Below are 19,325 nucleotides of genomic sequence, written 5' to 3'. Positions count from 1 at the left end.
CCTCCAGGGGTAGCTGGTGATTCTCCTGCTCCTCCTTGGCCGCCTGGCCCCTGCAGGGTTTTGAAGTCCAGCATCCTGCCGGGCTGGCCCTCTTTCACCTTGACCTGGGCGGCCCCTGCCCCCGGAGAGGGGCTTCACGGCCGCGTGTGGTGTTTTAACTCCGGAGTTTTTCAAAGTGACACTCTGCGTGAAACAGGGCCCTTTTTCTGGGGGCACCTGGGTGGCTCAGGGTGTTAAGCGTCCGACTCTTGGTTTCGGCTGGGGTCCCGATCTCGGGGTCGTGAGATCGAGCCCCTGGTCAAGCTCCGCGCTCAGTGGGGGTCTGCTTCCCCCTCTCTCTGTCCCTCTGCCTTTCCCCCTGCTCACACACTCTCTAAATAAATAAATAAAATCTCCTCCCCCCCCAAAAGATACTTTTTCTTTAGAAAAATATAAATCAGCTGGGAGGTGTAGCAGGCCTGAGGAGGCTTTGGTCTTCTCCCCGCCACGGTCACCTAGATTCTGCTCAGGGCGGGACAGGAGACACCCCAGGTCCCTGTCCTGGGTTAGACCCTAAGTCACTGTGTGGTTCTGGGCAAGTCATCCCCTGCACCGGGCAGCAAGCTCACCTACAAATGAGGATCGCACCAGCTCATTCTTCCAGAAGAGTGAGCAGAGAATAGGAGAGAGCCGAAGGGGGCCTTGGCCCCCAGAGGTTTGGAATACCAGGAATTCAACAAATAACCATTTCCTTTCTCCTGTCCAACGACGACGAGGACGACGTGTGAGCCACTATGCTTTACGACTCTCTGAAAGGGGGGTGGCATTTGCGCTAAACTCAGTTCCTGTGCCCCTGTCCACTTCCCCACATCTTGTGTGGCTGGGATTCTGCAGGAAGCCTGGGGCCAGAGGGTCCCTGAGGGCCCCTGGCTTTTCGACATTCTAGAATTCTCGGCACTTTGTCATCAGTCCCCGCGCCCTCCTGATCTCTCTGCTTGGGAAACGGTCTGTGTGAGTTGTTTATGCTTTCCGGTGAATGCGTTTGTCCCTCTCTGTGGTAAATTTTGTCTGTTGGAGATGGAAGCTCTGGTCCATTGTCAAAGAAACCGTAGGTGATGACAAAGAGGTGGAGGAACGACTCTGGCCCTGCTTCTGGCTCCTACCATCCTGTTTTCCAAGTAGAACAGACTTCATAGAAACAGCCCATCTCTCGGAGTGAGAAGCTGAGGACCGGAGGGTTGTTTCATACAGCAAGCGAGTAGCAGGGACGGGAGGGCCCCAGAGTGCCCCGAAGTTTCTAACTCCTTCTCTTTAGCCACCAACCCATAGAGGACAAGGGTATTAGTCAGGGTTCTCCCGAGAAACAGAACCAATAGGGGGTGTGTGTGTATGTGTGTGAGAGAGAGATAGATAAAGAATTGCCTCCTGTGATTGTGGGATCTGGCAAAGCTGACGTCTGTAGGGTAGGCCAGCACGCTGAGGACCCAGGAAACAGCTGATGTTGCAGTCTTAAGTCTGAAGGCAATCTGCCAGTCTTCTACTGATTGGATAAGGCCCACCCCCGTTCTGGTGGGCCACCTGCCTTACTCAAAGTCTACTAATTTCAGTATTAATCTCATCTAAAAATCCGTTTGCGGTGACATCTAGAGTTGTGTTTGACCAACACTGGGTACCATGGCCTGGCCAAGCTGACACATAAAAGTAACCATCACAACCAACTGAGGGTCTTTACCGCTTTAAATCTCTAGGTCAGAGCCAAGGCCCAGGCAAAGCCTCCAAAAATCTGGGTGAGCCGAGCTGAGTCACGCTGGAGAAGGGACCCGGCCTGACTCCAGCTCACTCCCAACTCCAAGCAGGAAGTGGCATAGAGGGAGGAAGGGGAGATCCCCCAGGGTCCAGGGCCCAGTGGGACGCCTTGCCTGTGCCTCCGCGATCAGCCAATTCCCCCAAGGACTTTCCATGATCAGCCAGTTCCCCCAAGGACTTTCCATGATCAGCCAATTCCCCCAAGGACTTTCCATTCAGGATCGGTGACTTCGATGGCCTGTCACTAAGGAGCTGCATGTCATTCTCCGGGCAGAGGGGAGGGCAGACGCCGGCCCGGGAGGGTTGCCGCAGCTGTGGTCTCTGAGGGCTCCCCAGCAGGGGCCCCAGCCAGGTGGAATCTTCCCCATCCTAAGACCCTGCTCCTCAGGGCCTTGTTCTCCCTGAAGGTGGTAGGACCAGGGCTACAACCAGCAGCAGCAAGAAGGAATCTGTGGGACTTACAGGCTATAAAGGAAGCGGGGGGGGCCTTGGCCTGCTTTCTGGGAGGTCACTGAGTTTGTCCACAGCTTCCTGGGACCTTGAGAGGGAGGGGTGGCGGGGGGAGGTGAGAGGGCCAGAGCTGCAGGCCCAGGGAAGGCTCAGAGCTCTCCAGCACGGTCGTAGGCCTCTCTTTCCATGCTGGCATCCCTGCTTTGTGCACGCACGACTTCCCTTGGTGGACCTCTTCCCTCCAGAGCGTGGCCCAGGCAGGACACCTGGGAGCGCTGTGCTGCACACCTGCTCTCGAGCGTCCAACCCGGTGCCCTTGCTCCTTTGGGCTTCCTGACCGGCCCCTTGCTAGTTTCCAGAACAGCTTCTCTACTTCCGTCCCAACACCCCTCTCCTTGTCAGGCATGGCCCTCTCCCCCTCCCCCGTGCTCCCCGTCCCCCCCCCCCCCCAGAGTGCCCACTTCTGGGTCCTGTCTTTGAGATGCGTCATATACCAAAAACATTTCTGTTCTTCTCACCCTGCGTGATGGATTCTCTACCAAGCAGGTGAATTCCAGAGAGACGGGAATTCTTGGAATAGGTACCTTGGAACCTTTTTTTTTTATTTTCCTCAAATTTTTATCTATTTATTTGTCAGAGAGGCAGAGCATGAGCAGGGGGAAGGGCAGAGGGAGAAGCAGGCTCCCCGGTGAGCAGGTGCGGTGATCCCAGGACCCCAGGACAATGACCTGAGCCGAAGGCACATGCTTAACCGACTGAGCCACCCAGGCGCCCCCGTAACCCGTTTTGTGTCTGAGTTTCCATATCCAAGAACTGTAACCCTCCAAACTCCTGATGGTCTCTGGGCCACCAGCAGTCTGGAAACCTCAAGGGCAAGGATCCTGCCTCAAAGTGTTTCCACCACAAAACTCCACGACTCTAGAAGGAAGTGGAAGATATAAATCTGCAGTTGAGAATAATAAAAAGTTCAGAGGACCGGCACATCCTAGGAAAAATTACATCGGATGGAATTATTTCATGGGGAGATATGGAGGACATTTACAGGGAATGGGAAGCATCCAGACCTTATTTTCCCTAGAACTAGTGGCGGGGGGGGGGGGGTGGAAACGGTCTGGGAAATTCCTGGATCCCTGGGACACAGGAGGGGCCAGAGCCCGTGGGAGCCCAGCCAGGAAAGACACCATGATGCCCCTGCTTGTCCGTTGGTGCTCCTGACTGGGTCTGATTCCAGACCCACTCAGGATGTTTTTGATTCTGTCTGACACCCTTTGAAAGGCAGGAATGTTGAGCCAGAACCTTATAGAAGATGCCCAACTGCTCTAACTCCCCAATTAAGGAAGAAGAGGGCCAGCATCTGGCTCAGAGTCAGAAATCATGTGCTGGCTGACACTTTACCACTCCCTGCCTTAGGTGATTTGGGAAGGCTGTTTTGGGGAGATGAGTGGGAAAGGGGTGAGGCTCCTGACCGGCCTCAGCTGATAAAGACTGAACTTTTGTGCACTTTTGCCAAGGCTGTCAAGCACAGCTGTGCAGGGTGTGTACTGCAACAAAGGCGTCCGGGTGGTGCTGAACTCACCAAGATTTGACTCTGGCTCTGCCAACTAGGGGGTGTTCTCTACCTCTCACAAGGGAACTGGATGGACAAGGAGATGCCCTACATCTCCCTGAAAGAAACCAATGTGATGAGACATCCTTGGGTCACCTGGATTCACCTAATGGCCTCCACACCAACAAAGTCCTTGGTTTCCTTAGGCTGTCAGGAGCAGGGGAACCACAGGAACCCCTTTCTCTCTATCCAATTCCTCCAGGGAGGGGGAAGGGGCAGATTCAGCCCCTTGGTTCTCTAAGGACATTCAAACCCCAGCCTTTCCTGTTCTCTGGTGGCTGGGACACAGGATCACAGCCAGGAGTGAACCAATGGGACCACAATAGGCAAGGTGGTCAGGTGGCCCATTAGAAGGCCAGAGGTCTGACCCAGCACCTGGGGCCAGGTGGGCCTAGAGCCCCTCCCATGCTTCTTTCTCAGTAGCCTCTGCTTTTATTCTCTTACCTACACAGGGAGAAAGTGACAGCCCCACGGGAAGGCCATCAGGAGCCCCAAGTAAGAGATTGTAAACCAATCTCGGCAAAATCTCAGAGTCACACTGAGTTTACTGTATCATACTGGAGTCTGAATCTTCAACACCTGGGTCCTGACGGGTGCAAAGGAGGACACCTCCCAGGGTGGCGGGCCTGAGCGGGGTCTGAGGGTGGGGAGGAGAGCAGAGTCAGGCAGTTAGTGGATGGTGACATTGCCAGGAAGGACGGGGCTGGGCGGGGCGAGGCAGCCTGGCATTCAGCAGAGGGATGCCTGCCCTGGTCCGGTATCTGAGCTATGGGCGCAGGCCTCCAGGACAGTGGGGGTGGACAGTTCCAGTCTATTTACCGGGAGTGAAAATCAGAAAGACATGCTCTGTTCCCAGCTGGGATTCCTCTGGGACCATCCAACTGATCACAGAGCCGCCCCCCCCTCCCATACCCTGTTGCTCTTGTCCCCCTCTTCCTCCAGCCCTGCCCACAGTCGATACGGGGCGGGGTGTGTGTGTGTGTGTGGCCCTGCTGCAGTACAGTGTGTGCCGGGCCAGACGTCCGAGCTGACGTCCAGGGTGGACTCTCCCGGGCTCCGTCAGCCCCTAGCACCGTGCGAGGGGGGCCCGCCCCACTCCTGCCTCTCTGCGTGGGGCCTGAGCCCGAAGCACCAGGAGGCAGTGACCGCATGGACAGAACTAAGGGCACCAGGGGCTATGGAGGAAGGGGGAGCGGGATGCAGGCTCTGAGCGCCGGCTCCCTGCAGGTGGATGGTACGCTTGCGTGGGGAGGGCTTCCCGTCTCCCCTGGGGGTCCTACCCCGGATGGCCTGCAGCTGTGGCTGGGAGCTCCCCGGGGAGAGCAGCTGTGGGGAGGTGGGGTGCCTGGAGGGGCACAGAGAGAGCCGGAGCTCCCTGTGGGGGCACTGCTGTGCCCTTGGGGAACCCAGGCTGAGGGCATGGGAGGGCCGGATGCACGGGAGAGGGCCAGACCTGAGCACCAGGGCTGCTGGGAGGGGTCGTTTGGGGCAGGTGGGGCGAAGCCCCAACTAGGAAGTGGACGGGAGGGTGGGCTTCCTGCAGCCTCCAGGTTCGGCGCGGGTGTCCACTTGGGAGCCCTGCAGGAGTGCCGTGTGCCCTGCCCCCCTGGGCCACTCCTCTGGCTCTCTGCCCAGCCCAGCCTCCCTGCATCTGTGGCCAGAGTCAACCACAGAGCGGGCATCTGACCAGCTACGGCGGACTCTACACTTACTCGCTACCATCCACAGTATCAGCTGCTCCTCTTAGCCCCCTAAAAACGAGCACCGTGGCTCACCCGACTCTTCCCACTTCGCCCTGGGGCCGTCCACCCCTGTAGATGCTCAGGACTCTTCCCACTTCGCCCTGGGGCCGTCCACCCCATAGATGCTCAGGAAGAGCGTCTGCCGAGTGAAAAGAACCGAGCACTAGTACGGCCAGGTTGCAGAGGGTGCTGGGCAGGGGTCTTGCCCTGAGGACAAGGCCCCCGGCTCTGCCTGGGCTGGGAGCCTGGGTCTCTGGGGGTAGCAGAGAGGCACCCAGGAGGGGGCCTACAGGAGGGAGGGGAGAGAGGCAGATGTGAGGGGGGCCCAGGCAGCCTCCCGGGGGCAGAGGAGGTCGGAGGGGAGGGGAAGCCTGAATGAGTCCCACAGGCACCAGGTCCCAGCAGGGCCTGGCCAAGCCTGGGGACAGGCCTTGTTCTCTTTCCTGACACCCCGGGTGCAGGGCTCACAGGACAACACTGCCTCTGTCAACACTGGTCTTTGCTCACGCACTGACGCCCAGAGCTACGGGAAGGTGTGCAGGTCCCCTGCTCTGGCTTCTGCCCCCCACGCTGCGTGACTACTCTCTTCAGTCAGCAGAGGGTTGGGTCATCTAGGACCACTGCATGCACGACAGGCCAGCCTCTGCAGTGGCCAGTGTGGGGGGTGTGTAGGGGTCGACCCCAGAGCCCCAGGGGGCTGTTTCCCTCCAGGAGCCCCTCCCTGTGTCCCGGCTCTCTCACACTGGTTGGGGACAAGGGAGAGACCCCGGGGCATGAATGTTCATCTGGCTTCAGGCCTGGAAGAAATAAGTGACCACAGATGGGAATGAATGGGTCTTGCGGAAATCACGGGAGCCTGGTTGGAACCTGAGTGGTGGGAGAAGACTTCAGGGCCATCTCAACCATACACCCCTTCGTTTTGCAGATGGGGGCGCTCAGGCCAGAGAAGGGAAGGGTCTGAGCTGGGACCAGAACCGAGGGCTCCTGGCTGCCAGTAGAATGTGGCCCACCCCTGCAGAGCCCTTCCACTGGGCCATGCTAAATGGCTGCCCAAGGGTCGGCCTCTTGGGTCCTCACCATCCCTCCAAGCACTGGGGGGAAACATTATGAGTGCAGTTTGGTTGCCGGCTGTCTCCCCTGTGCTTAGAACAGTGCCTGGTGGCAGGCGCCTGGGTGGCTCAGATGGTTAAGCGGCTGCCTTCGGCTCAGGTCATGATCCCAGGGTCCTAGGATCGAGTCCCGCATTGGGCTCCCGGCTCCTTGGGAGCCTGCTTCTCCCTCTGTCTCTCTCTCTGTGTCTCTCATGAATAAATAAATAAAATCTTAAAAAAAAAAAAAAGAACAGTGCCTGGTGGCATAGGCACACGACTGTAGAAGAGATGATGGATTAATTCCCACGGTCTTCTTTTTTGCCCATCTGCCTTTTCATCTTTTGCTACAGTGATTATTCAGGGCTTTCATAATATTAAAAAAACCCATCTTTTTTTTTTTTTTTTTTTTTTTTTTTTACTGTAAGCACTATCCTGCCAACCTCCCAAGACTATTTAAGGAGGAAAATAAACACGGGAAAACGCTTTATGGACTAGAAAGCGACGCGCAGACAGGAGGGGCCTCTCCAACTGCCGGCCCTCTGGCTCAAGGCCCCGGAGCACCTAGCAGAAGACTGAAATGAGCTGGAGCCCTTTCTCGACCTCCGCCAGCCCCTTCTGTCCTCCTGCCGTGGAGGCTGCCGGTGTGCTGCAGAAGGGTAGCTGACCAGGGGTGGGCCCACTAACAAGAGGCAAAGAGTCTGCTTCTTGGAAGACACGGAGAGACACACACGAGCACAAAGAGAAGCCGAAGCAAGGGATGGCCGCGGAGGGCTGAGCAGGGGCAGGGGACAGCCTGGAGGTGGGCACCGGCCCCAGACCCCAAGTGAGGCCACCTCTGCAGGCGACACCTTGCTCTGACACCCCACCCCACCCCCACCCTCCCAGCCGGACTCCTGCGTCTATGCTGCTTAAGATAAAGTTAGAAACATCGAAATGCCACATCCCTTTGAGCAGCAGCTGAGTTAAAAAAAAAAAAAAAAAAAAAAGCTGGGAAATGCTCCCAGAGAGCCACGTGGGCACTGCTCAGGGCCGGTGGGCGGGGTGGGGAGGAGAATGGGCATGGTAACGAGCACCCCCGCCCCCCAACCCCTGCTCCCTGTGCAAGGTCACCGTTCTCATCAGGACAGCCAGCTCTCCTGGTGACAGTGAGCCCAGGATACAGTGATTGAGTCGATCTTGGACAGCTGGGCTCCTCTCCCACCCCTCCAGGTTCTCCTCATGAATGAGGCTGCCCTATAGCCGGCGAGGGAGGGGTTGGGGGGGATGGAGCGCGCGGCTGAGAGTGTCCCTTTCCTCACGGGTCCCCCACAGCGCTGCTCTTGGAGGGAAAGGGGGGCATATAGCTGGCGGGGATCCCCACTTGAAGGGGGGGATCTCCTCAGCCGTTGACCCCACCCCTTGAGCATCCCGGTGCGGAAGCCAGAGAAAGATCCTCATCACCCAGGTGACTCTTCTGCAAGGTGACTCGCACCTGCAGGAGTGGGGGCGGGGCAGAGAAGCCTCTGACAGCCTGCGGTGGGGGGGGGGGCAGCGGCAGTGTCAACTCTGCGGGTTGCTGGAAGGATAACCTGGCCCCATGCTTGGAGTGGAAACACTCCAGAAGTCTGAGCCAGACCATGCTGCCTCTTGACACAGAGTTCCAGGAGCAGCAGTCTGGGGGGAGTGTGCCCGAGAAGTCTAAAACCCATTCAGTGAGGATTTCTGGAAACCCCACCGTGCCCAGTAACGTGATCTATGGCATCTGCCCCAGGAAAGCACGAAGGGAAATGAAATGACGTCGGGGAAGGGGGGTGGTACACCATGCACCAAAGAGGGGTGCACCAAGGTGGGGTGTCCATGGATGGCCCCCAGGGTATTTTGGGAGCCCTGAAGACAAAGAGCAAAGCAGAGGCTAGTTATCTCTGAGGAGGTGGACAGTTGTTCCAGAAAGCAGGAGCTTTCCTGCCTAGCTCCTAGCCCTGCTGTGCTGGCTGACCATACAGAGGCTGCCGTGTCTCCGGTCTTGTAAACCAGCAAAGCAGGGCCTGGCACGGGATTCCTTCTGCATCTTCATAAACTGGAAATGTCTGCGCCCAGCCCAGTCAGAGAGCAGTGGATTTTAAAAAGGGATGTTTCTCTTTTGTGGACGAAAGGAACATGATTCAGCACAAGCAGCAGATCAGGAACGGGGAGGCCAGGCTCCCCTCCCGCCACCTCTGCAGAGGCGCCGGACTGCACCTGTAGGATGGGATCCCCGAGGTGCCCACAGAGGCCCGGGCACTGGGCCACTCCTCTCTCCAAGAACACCACCCCCTGGCAGGCTGCCACGGACAGCCAGGCCCCGAGGACACTGCTCCCAGACATCCAGCCACATAGGAGGCAAACGTGTCACATCTCATGACCATACTAAGCGCCTAGTGGATAAGCCCCCAGATGCAGAGCTGTGGCTGGGGATTCGAGAGCATTCTGAGGACACACAGTGACAGTGGGGGCTGATGTATAGCTTCACGGTGCACAGACTGATTACAGAATGTCACAGGCCTGTGGGTGTTCAATACCATGCCAGGGACAACGGTGGTGGCGGGGTCTCGGTGCTCAGGAAGCACGTGACTTAGTCTGACCAACAAAGTCTATGTCAGGTGAAAAACCATATGCAGATGATTAATTGCTCCCCGGTGTTGTGGGACCTAAAAGACGAGTGAATCTCAGAGCCAAGGGCTGACATGAAAGCTGGCCTCAGAAAGGCAAGGAGCATTCACTGGAAAGAAGGAAAGGCATTCCAGGTCAGGGAAGGATCAGATCAAGGGCAAGGGTGGGGGGGCCTCCCTGTTTGGTGTCTGGTGGCCTTCCAAGTGGCTCACCGAAAGAGATTTTCTTAGGTGGGTTGTCAGAGGTAAAAGGAGACCTTCAAGGCCATTCTGTTCATCTTTCTGACTCCAGGTGGGAAACACCTGTCCAGTGTCCAGGTCCCTAGGGAGCCTCTAAGTGCTTGTCCACTATTCAGCCCCTCTGGGAAGCAAGTCACCCTAGGCCCCGGTGGGGGGGGGGGGTTCTTTTTTTTTTTTTTTTGCATTAGCTGACATGGCTCATTCTCCCAGGTATAGAGTAAAGCCAGTAGACTGAACCAGGCGTCCAGGCCCAAGCCACACCATTGGATGGGACTGGACAGGCCAACCCTGGAACAGCTCTGCCCAGCAGGGCTGCACCATACTGAATGGCAATAAATTGATCTAATCAGATTGTCTTTCAGGGAATGCAGGGACGCATAGTGAACCTGAGGAGGTGGGCCAGTTCAGCTTGGTGTATCCTGGGGAAACGGACCCCTCATTCTAGTGTCCCATGAAGCTGGCCAACAACCCAGACTACTACAATCTGTGGGCCTCAGAGAGGCCGCTGGGCCTCAGAGGGGACAGCCCATCTCCCCCATAGCCTGGCATTTGCCTTCTCTCCATGCCTGAAGGCACTTCTTCCCCAGGGCTCCTTATAGATGGCAGGCCTGAGCCCAAGGCTTAGGGAGAAGGGTCTGGGGAAGGGTCAGGCCTGCAGCAATGGAGCCCAGGGATGGGGAGAGGAATGGCCTCCTCTATCCACAGCTGGCTTCTTTTGTCCCCACGTGTTCCCCACGCCAGACTGCTTCTGAACGTGCCCTGAGCTTTTGATCTACATGAAGCCCTGGCCAGGTCGACAAGATCCAAAAACTCTTTGGGCCTGGCCTGAGAGAGGATACCATAGACCCTGTCCGTAGCCTGGCCAGCCCCAAAGTAGGGCAGAGTCTCTTGTTTCGTACCATTGCCATGAGAATGTATCTTGATTTGCCAGCCAACTCAACCTCACATACTTTGTAGCATTTGCTCTGCTCAGTCCTCCAGCTACTCTTTGGGAAATGAGGAAACAGAACTCAGGGGGGTTATCTGCTGGGGTCCAAGGTCAAAGCAGACTAAGGACTGGAAGGCAAGCTGCCTGAGCTGATCCTTGGCCCCAGGCTCTTCTCATGAGTACACTGCTCCTGCAGAAAGAGGGATCACTCTCCTCCTTCAGGGCAGCTTCCTGGCATTCTGCCTGAACCCCTGAACCCCAGCTCAGGATCGATAACATTAACTAAAGCCTCCTGATACCTCTCCAGCAAGTGCCGAGCACCAACTGACCCAAGAATCTCCGACCAGGGAAACTACCCTCCTGATCTTACAGGCAAAAGGGGGGCATTCAGAAGCAGTGACACCAGCAGCCGCCACAAACTGCCACACAAGGTCCTGAGGTCCCTGTTTCCAAATGCCGAGCCCGGAGCAAGTCACGTAGTGGGGGAGGTGTGGTACCAGACTGGAGCACATATTGAACTCGGGGTCTGCGAACACTCTGGAATTCTTGTAAGATTGTACGTGTTGGTGCATTGGTCTGGGAAGAGTGTCCATAGCTCCTTGGGGCTCAAAATGCTCAGGGACTTGAGGGTGAGAACCACAGGGGTCGAAGATCCCAAGTCTCCTCCAACCCTAGAGCTCATGGCCTACCCAGACCCACCTGGTGGGGGGGGGGGGGCTTCCTCTCAGTGGCTGCTCATTCCCTTTCTGAACATCACCACCTCCACACTGGAGGAGCCAACTGGAAAGGAAACACAATTTGGGAGAAAGAGCCACCTCTTTGCACAGATCCAGCTCGACATTCCTCTAAAGAGCCTCAGGGTCCTAGAAAACAGCCCCTGTGTCTCACGGACATTTGGACACCTGGGCTCCCCTCTCACACCACCCAGGGTCCATGACCATTTCTGGGAGAAGCCCTGATCCGTATGTTCCAGGCAACAGGACAGGTCTCCAGGCCCCTCGGGCAGGCCCATCGCTGACTCGGGAGACTCGGGAGAGACCCGTGGACCTCACCCACAAACCAGAGGTCAAGGGAGCCTGACACAGGCGCTGGAAGGCAAGTTATCCTGGTGCTTTCACAGAAAAGGGGCAAATCTGATTAACCCCATCCTGCCCCCCATCAGTCCTTCTAGTCTTGTCACTACAAAGCGTGTCAGGCCGCAGACAAGACCAACATTTCCCAGGAAAGCTCCCTGTCTCAACAACCCCGAGAGGCCACAGGAACTTATCTACTCTCCAAAAACCAGGGAGAAGTTCAGCCTCAGGATGTGCAATCACACTCAGTTTCAGAGGGACTGGAGGAGCAACAGAACCTTCTTAATGTCTGGTGTGTGTAATGGGATACGATGGTCTGGAAAATCCATCATTCTGTTTGAAAGCAACAGAGTTTCCATAGAGGCCATCCGCTGGTTTCCCATTTTCAAAAGACAGAGAAATACACATTGTTGAAGTTATGCCATGCATAATGTCATCTTTCTTTAATGATTCAATTTGGAGAAGAAACCTAGGATCCAGCAGCATCTCAGGCACTGTTCTGGATGCTGTGTGGAAAAGTGAAGGCAAGAGCAGTAGCCCCACGTCTTCCAAGTCCCCAAGCCCCTGCTTCCTTCTCCCTTCCTTTTCCCTGCGCAGTGCACACCTTGGGAACACAGTCCACGGTAACAGCTCACCAGATACAAAAGTTGTGAGGGTGCTACAAAATCCTGGAGGGATTGTGTCTGATTAGATTTTGGAAGCGCCTCCAAGGAAGGCGCTCCTGCAGCCTCCTTCATTAGAGACAGAGAAACTTTAGAAAGGCCACCCGAGGTCCCCCCTCCTGGGTCTGTGGCGGACTCCACCATGGTTGGGGTCAATCGAGGAGGACTATGGGACCTGGACTTGGTTACCCCCCAAAGCTGGGCCAAGACAACTTGTTTGGTGATGGAGGAGACACACCCTCCTGCCTCTCTCTCAACAAAATCCATGGAACAGGGGGCTCACTTCCCTCAAAAGAAAGTGAAGGAGGAAAACAAGCCGGAGACGTGGATGACAGCATCCGCCCAGGGCAGCTCCAAAGCAAAGGGGACTGGCCAGATCTGCAACGTCAGTCCCTAACCAGCGGGACAGGGACAGGAAAGGCTGAAGGCAGAGTGCTGGCCGCCTTCTGAAGTTCCTGCAGCCAGGTACTCACATAGGAAACCAAGGCAGCTCCCCCCTCCCTTCTCTTCACTGTTCAGCAGTGGCTCCTGGCTGAGCACCTGTCCAAGTAAACCAGGGGAGATAAACGCTGCCTCCTGCCTCAACCGCAATCCAGGACGCCTCCCGGGTGGGCGAATGACCTCGCGACTGGCACCTCACCAGTCCCAGGGCTGTGCCCTTGGACTCCCCCCTGGGGAAACTGACGACTGCGCATTCCTTGAGGACCCTTGGTGACTGCCAGCGGATGGAGAGGAAGAAAAGCGCCCTGGCCCAGACTAGGCATCCCTCCCCGCAACTGCTCCCACCGCCCATCCCTGGGACCTGCCTCCCTCTCTGCATGTGGAGGACAGAGAAGCGGGGACATTATTCCAACAGGTCCCCTGCAGCCGGGCCTCACCCGGCCAGCCTTCCTCCGCCCCGCCCCGAGGCCTCAAATTCAGCGGGAGCACCGAGGCACCTGCTGCCAGACCCGCTCCATCCCCGCGAGAGGGGGCCCTGGGCGGTGCCCTCGGCGCTCCGGGCCTGCTCGGCAAGGGGTTGGGCGCTCCCGGGGCCGGCGCGCCCCCCCGCGCCCCCTCCCCGCGCTCACCTGGCGCAGGTGCTGCAGCAGCGTCCCCGCCTCCTCCCGCCGGCCCTGGCGCACCATCCGCAGCAGCTCCTGGACCATGCCGACGCGCCGGTGGTAGGGGGGCAGCCCCGCGCCGGCGCCCGCGCGCCCCGCCTTGTCCCCGGCGCGCAGCAGCAGCGACGCCCAGAAGTCCGGCCGTTCGCGGCGGGGGCCGGGCGCCGCACCGGGGCTGGCTCTCTCGGCCAGGCTGCCCTTGGTCTGCCGGGTGCCCATGCCGCCGCCGCCCGCCGGCACTGCCCGCGCCCGGCCGCGACGCAGCGTCCCCGGCCCGCTGCCCGCCCCTCGGCCGCCCGGGCGCGCCCGCCTCCCGCGCGGCAACTTTGGGGGAACTGTTGCGCGCGGGCGGCGCGGGGGCGGGGGCGAGCGGCTGCCCGCGCTCCCCTCGTTCCTCCCTCCGCGCTCCCGGGGCGCGCTCCCCGGGCGCTCGCCGTCCACCGGCCCCGCCCCGGCCCGCCCCGCCCCCGGCTCCGGCTCCGGCTCCGGCTCCGGCTCCGGCCCCCGCCCCCGCGCCCGCGCCCGCGCCCGGCTCCGCGCCGCCGCGCGCCTCCCGCCTCCCTCCCCTCCACCCCGCGCTCCCCTCCCCTCTCCCTCCCGCCGCTCGGCTCCGGGCTGGGGCCTCCGGGCACCCCTCCGGCGTCGTCCCCGGCACCGCGCCCCCTGCCGGCCGCCGCGCTGCGCCTCCCGGGGCCGTGGTGCGCTGGCGACGGGGGCGAGCAGGCCTCGGGGGCGCTCGCTCTGGGTCCCCGGCAGGTTCCCCAGATGCTTCCACGACCGCGCGCGAGGGTGAGGCTCGCGGGAGGTGAGGGGAGGCGGCCCGTGCGCCCGACGAGATGGGGAAACTTTGGAGCTTGGGGGGGGGTGGGTCTCAGCCCGAGTCGGGTTTCTCAAAGTGGGCTCCGCTGCGCATCGGCGCCTAAGTCATCTGAGGTGTTGGTTAAAAGCGCCGGCTCCTGGACCTGGCCCCAGACCCACTGAATGAGAAGCTCCGCGGTGGGGCCCGGGGATCTGCATTTTTAGCCAGCTTCTGGGCTGATTCTGATATACGCTCCTTTGACACCTCGCCTGCCCCAGGGGTCAGGGAGAGGGCGGTGGTTGGTGGTGTTCAAAGCCAGAAACTACGTGCAAGGTTGTGTGTTGTGTGCATGCCCTTTTATGGAGAGAGTCCGTCTGGTGCTTCCAGCAGTCTTTTAAAGGGTCTGGACCATCAGGGTGTCAAGAACTGCTGTCTTCTCTTGTTCTTACTCTCACACCTCTGCAGAAGGTTCTTCGTGGTCATCCCGCGCAAAAAAAAGCTGAGGCGTGCCTGCAGGGAGGTCCCACTGCACATTCCTGCGGCCCCCTCCCTCTGCCAGGCCTGACCCATAAGGGATCAGACCCCCTGAAGTCTGATGGTGCTTGGGAAGCCACCCAGGGCCCCGCAAGAGAGAAGGCCAAGGCACTCGGGGACTTTCCCTGGTACAGGGCACAGAGCATGCTGGGAGGCGGTGGGGGCTGTCCTGGTGTCATCTGCTGGGCTGCAGGAGGGCTAGCAGTGGTGTGTGCTTGCCCCTGACCCAGGCACTTGCTGCTGCTTTCGTGGAGAGGGCAGGGTGAGCCACAGGGACAGAAGTCATAGAGAGCTGGAGCCCAGCACACACTGCGCCCCGGGCATCAGGCAAGCCCTCAGCTCCTTCCTCTGTCCTGTTGAGGTGAGAACGCTATGTCAAGAATTGGGAGAATAAGATGAGGGGGTGCAGAAACTCCAAACAGAGTGCAGGTATGCTGCAGAGGACAGTTCCTTTCCCTCTGTGAGCATCCCTGGGTCTTCCCATAGGTGTTTGCGCCGCCAACCCCCGAGTGCCTGGAGGATGAGGCCTTGTATCTCCGACAGCAGGCTTCTCTTTCCTGTGGACTTCCCGCTCCCAAATGCCCATCCTGCCGGCAGAGAGCACTCAGTCTTCCTGGAAGCTGGCTTCACAGGCCTGGGAGCAACAGCTTCCCAATTTGCCTGGACCCTTTGTGTGTAGAATACAGCTGTGGGCATCTCCAAACAGCCCAGGCTGGGAAACATGTGGATACCTGCAGGACTGCCAGGCGGGGGGGGCACCAGAGACACTTGCCACCCAAGCCCCTCCCTAGGGACCCTGGAGGGTCCACTCACCTGGAGGCAGACCACAGTCTGGGCTGGCAGGCTGGCCTACTTGTGTGTGTGGTTGGTGCAAATGCCATGTCAGTGGAGGAGGGTCCCGGCCGGTCCCTCACCTGGGGTCTGAAAGTCATTCTCTTCTTTTTCTTCCAACACCTGGTTCCATCTTTCTTCTCCTTGCTCTTAATTAAAAAAAATTTTTTTTAAAGACTTTATTTATTTGAGAAAGAGAGCGAGGAGACAGCGCAAGCAAGGGTAGGGAGAAGCACACTCCCTGCTGAGCAGGGAGCTGATGTGATGCGGGGGGCTCAATCCCAGGACCCTGGGATCAGGGGGAGGGAGAAGCAGAAGGAGCTGATGTGATGCAGGGCTCAATCCCAGGACCCTGGGATCAGGGGGAGGGAGAAGCAGAGGGAGCTGTAGTGCTGCGGGGCTCAATCCCAGGACCCTGGGATCATGACCTGAGCTGAAGGCAGATGCTTAACCAGCTGAGCCACCCAGGCGCCCCTTGCTCTTAATTTTTTACTCAACTTTTCCCTCCTTTGTGGCTTATTCTCATTAGTGTATAATCTGCTCAAATCTCTCCCATCTGTTTGCAGAGAAAATTTTCATTTGCCCCTGTCCCCTCCGGTCACCAGTGCCCCACCTCTCTCTTTCCTTTTCAGCTAAGCTTTTCAGAAACTATTTATTTAAGATGTTTACCTCCATTTACTCCTCGCCCACTCCGGCCACACTATGTCATTGAAATGTCTCTGCCAGTGACCTAGTTGCTAAGTTCAGTGGCCACTTTTTTTTTTTTTTGAGAGAGAGCGTGTGCGGTGGGGGGAGGGGCAGAGGGAGAGAGAGAGAAAATCTTTTCTTTCTTTCTTTTTTTTTTTTTTTAAGATTCCATTTCTTTATTTGAGAGAGAGAATGAGAACAAGTGGTGTGGCGGGGCAGAGGAAGAGGTAGAAGCGGACTCCCCGCTGAGCAGGGAGCCCCACTCGGGACTCGATCCCAGGACTCCGGGATCATGACCCGAGCTGAAGGCAGATGCCCAGCCAATGAGCCACCAGGCGCCCCGAGAGAGAGAATCTTAAGCAGGCTCCTTACCTAGTGCAGAGCCCGATGCTGGGCTTGATCCCATGACCCCAAGATCATGACCTGAGCCAATATCAAGAGTCACCCGTTTAACTGACTGAGCCATCCCGGAGCCCCCAGTCTTCATCACTTTTGACTTTTAAGCAGTATCGCTTCCTGTTGCCTACTTTGAAACTCTACTCCCCTGGCTTGTAAGGCATTACTCCCCTCTAAGGTTCTTTCTTGAGGTCATCTGGGGGCTCCTTTTCTTACCCTCATATTTTCCTTGTTGGTGTTACCCAGGGTGCACCCCTGACCTCTTCCCAGGCGATGTTGTTTATACTCATGGCTTTACCTGCCTCGCACACATGGATGACTCCAAGTTTCTCTTTCTAACTCAGAAGCTAATAAATTAACCTGTCGCCGATTCCTTGATGCTGGCAGAAGACCTGAGACTCCGGGATCAGAGACACCAGACTTTATTACTCAGGCACACACAGCACATGGCATGAGCAGCTGCATATTTGCCTCAGTCTCCCTTGCCTCTGAGTTCCACGGGGGCAGCATGATGGGCCCAGATGGATGCTCTACAAGCAGTGGGTTTGCATCACCGAGGAACACCAAGCTTGGGAATCCACTGCTCATATAGGAAGCAATAAGCAAGCCTAGAGGGAGACACCACCTCATCTCTCAAGGTTGCTCGCCACAAAGACAATACTGAGAAGTGGCCCAGGTCAAAAGTGGTCAGGGTCTTGCTCCCTTGACACACACAGCAAGATGTGGAGTGCAAAAGACCACTGGAGGATTAGCTCATCCAAGCATGGGCACTTCATACCCAACAAATGAGCACATCCTCTTCCAGGCCTCCTTCCCCACCTGCCTTCTCCTCTCTCTGCTTTCTGTTAGTTGTGGCGAGCCAGAGACCCTGGAGTCACTGTGGTCTCTGGTCTCTCGCAAGATGTGCATTTGGTCAACCATGTCCAGTTAATGATGCCAAGGACGGTGGCTCTCATTTTGCACATTCATGGTGTGCTTGGTCTCAGGTTGTGTTCCTTGTGTATATCATGCTATGTTACCCTTTCGACAGCCGTGAGGTCCATTTTATTATTGTCCTGATTTCACAGGTGAGGCAGTGGAATCTCAGGTTAAGGTTGCTCGCAGATAGTGAGGGGCAGGACTGGGATTCACAGCTAGGTCTGCCTGACTCGGAAGCCTGTGTTATTAATATTACTTTATATCATTGATCCAGCTGTTTAGCTATGACATCCTATAGCCACTGCCTTGTTGAGGATCTGTCATTTTTCACCCCAATCAGTGGATTACTATAGTCTTCTTTCTAACTTGTCTCCCCACCTCCAGTGTTGCTCTTTCTAATGTGTCTTCCATGTGGTAGTTGGAACCATCACTATAAAAGGAAACTAACTCTGTCTCTCTCTCATACCCTCCCGCTCCCCCCTCAGGAATTCCTGTCACTTTCAGTCCAAACTACTACACATGGCATTCATGTCCCCCAGGTGCTACATTGTCCTCATGCCCTATGCTTCAGCCATCATCCCATATATTACTTACACATCTCCCAAGATGGCATGTACTTTGCACCTTTGCACATACAGCACTGTCTTCCTGGGATGTCTTCACCTCCTTAACAGATGCCTACTCATCCCTGAAGATCCAGTTTGAATGCCTCCCGCACCCTCCTCTGTGTGACTCTAATTCCCTGCAAATACCATAACCTATCTTGTACCATGTTTCTACTGTTAATTGGCCTGTGCTGTTCTGCCTGGAGCATCCTTCTTCATCCTCTCGTTAGTCTTATCCTTTAGACTAAATTTGGATGTCACTTCCTCAGGGATGGCTTCTGAGTGTCTCTTGCCTCCCACCAGCTAAAGTTAGGTGTCCCTCTTTCTTCTTCAAGTCCCACTGCCTGTACCAGACATCACTGTAATGACCTATAGGCCCCCCAAGGGCAGGTTGTCCACCAGTGCCTACAGAGCACAGTGCCTGGCATATTGGAGGAGCTCAGAAAATACTTGTCGAATGAAAAAAAGGCACATATGGCCGCCTCCAATGTGTTAGCCTAGCATCAGGTAGTCTGTACACGGCAGGCGCTCAATAAAATGACTGAATGAACCACTAAGAGCACTAAAATGCAGGTGGGATTTGTTGACACGGAAACTACTGATGAGCCTCAGGAAATCAGTTTGCAGGGAATCGAGGAGCTTGTTCTTTCAAGAAACTTGTGAATGGGACTGCTGTTTTGTTTGTTTTTTTTAAAGGGAGATGGATCACCTTATTAAGAGAAGATCATAGAATTTATCTTTTCGGTCATTCTCTTTTAAGCAACTACTTTTTGGGGATGCCTGGGTGGCTCAGTCTGTTAGGCATTTGCTTTCAGCTTGGATCATGATCCCAGGGTCTTGGGATGGAGTCCTGAGTCAAGCTCCTTACTCGGTGGGGAGGCTGCCTCTCCCTCTGCTGGCCACTCCCCCTGATTGTGCTCTCTCTCTGACAAATAAATAAAATATTTAAAAAATAAAGAAAGTACTTTTTTTATTTTTATGTATGTATGTATGTTTAGTGAGGGAGAGAGTGCGAGCATGCGCATGGGGGCAGGTGTGTGTGGGGGGGGGAGGTTGGGGAGGGGCAGAGGAAGAGAGAGAATCTCAAGTTAGGCCTGGAGCCTAACTTGGGGCTGGATCTGATGACCCTGAGATCATGACCTGAGCGGAAATCAAGAGTTGGACACTTAACTGACTGAGCCACCCAGGTGCCCCATAAACAAGTAATTTTTGTAACAAGGGAAGCACTGTCCTTTTCTCATCTTCAAA

General features: G+C 56.7%; 1 protein-coding gene across 1 annotated transcript in view; it reads right to left on the bottom strand.

Moving 5' to 3' along the window:
* Positions 1-13,624, bottom strand: part of LRRC75A (leucine rich repeat containing 75A) — a 42,649-nt gene extending 29,025 nt beyond the window's left edge. The window contains exon 1 of the mRNA XM_027625509.2: positions 13,275-13,624. Coding sequence (XP_027481310.1) covers positions 13,275-13,526 — 252 coding nt within the window. The 5' untranslated portion in view covers positions 13,527-13,624. The remainder of the gene's footprint in view (positions 1-13,274) is intronic.
* Between the last annotated feature and the right edge of the window lie 5,701 nt (positions 13,625-19,325).

Source organism: Zalophus californianus, chromosome 16, assembly GCF_009762305.2.
Source record: "Zalophus californianus isolate mZalCal1 chromosome 16, mZalCal1.pri.v2, whole genome shotgun sequence".
In the NCBI taxonomy this organism is placed as follows: Eukaryota; Metazoa; Chordata; class Mammalia; order Carnivora; family Otariidae; genus Zalophus; species Zalophus californianus.
The sequence above is the reverse complement of the archived record's forward strand: the minus strand, read 5'-3'. Positions and strand labels throughout refer to the sequence as shown.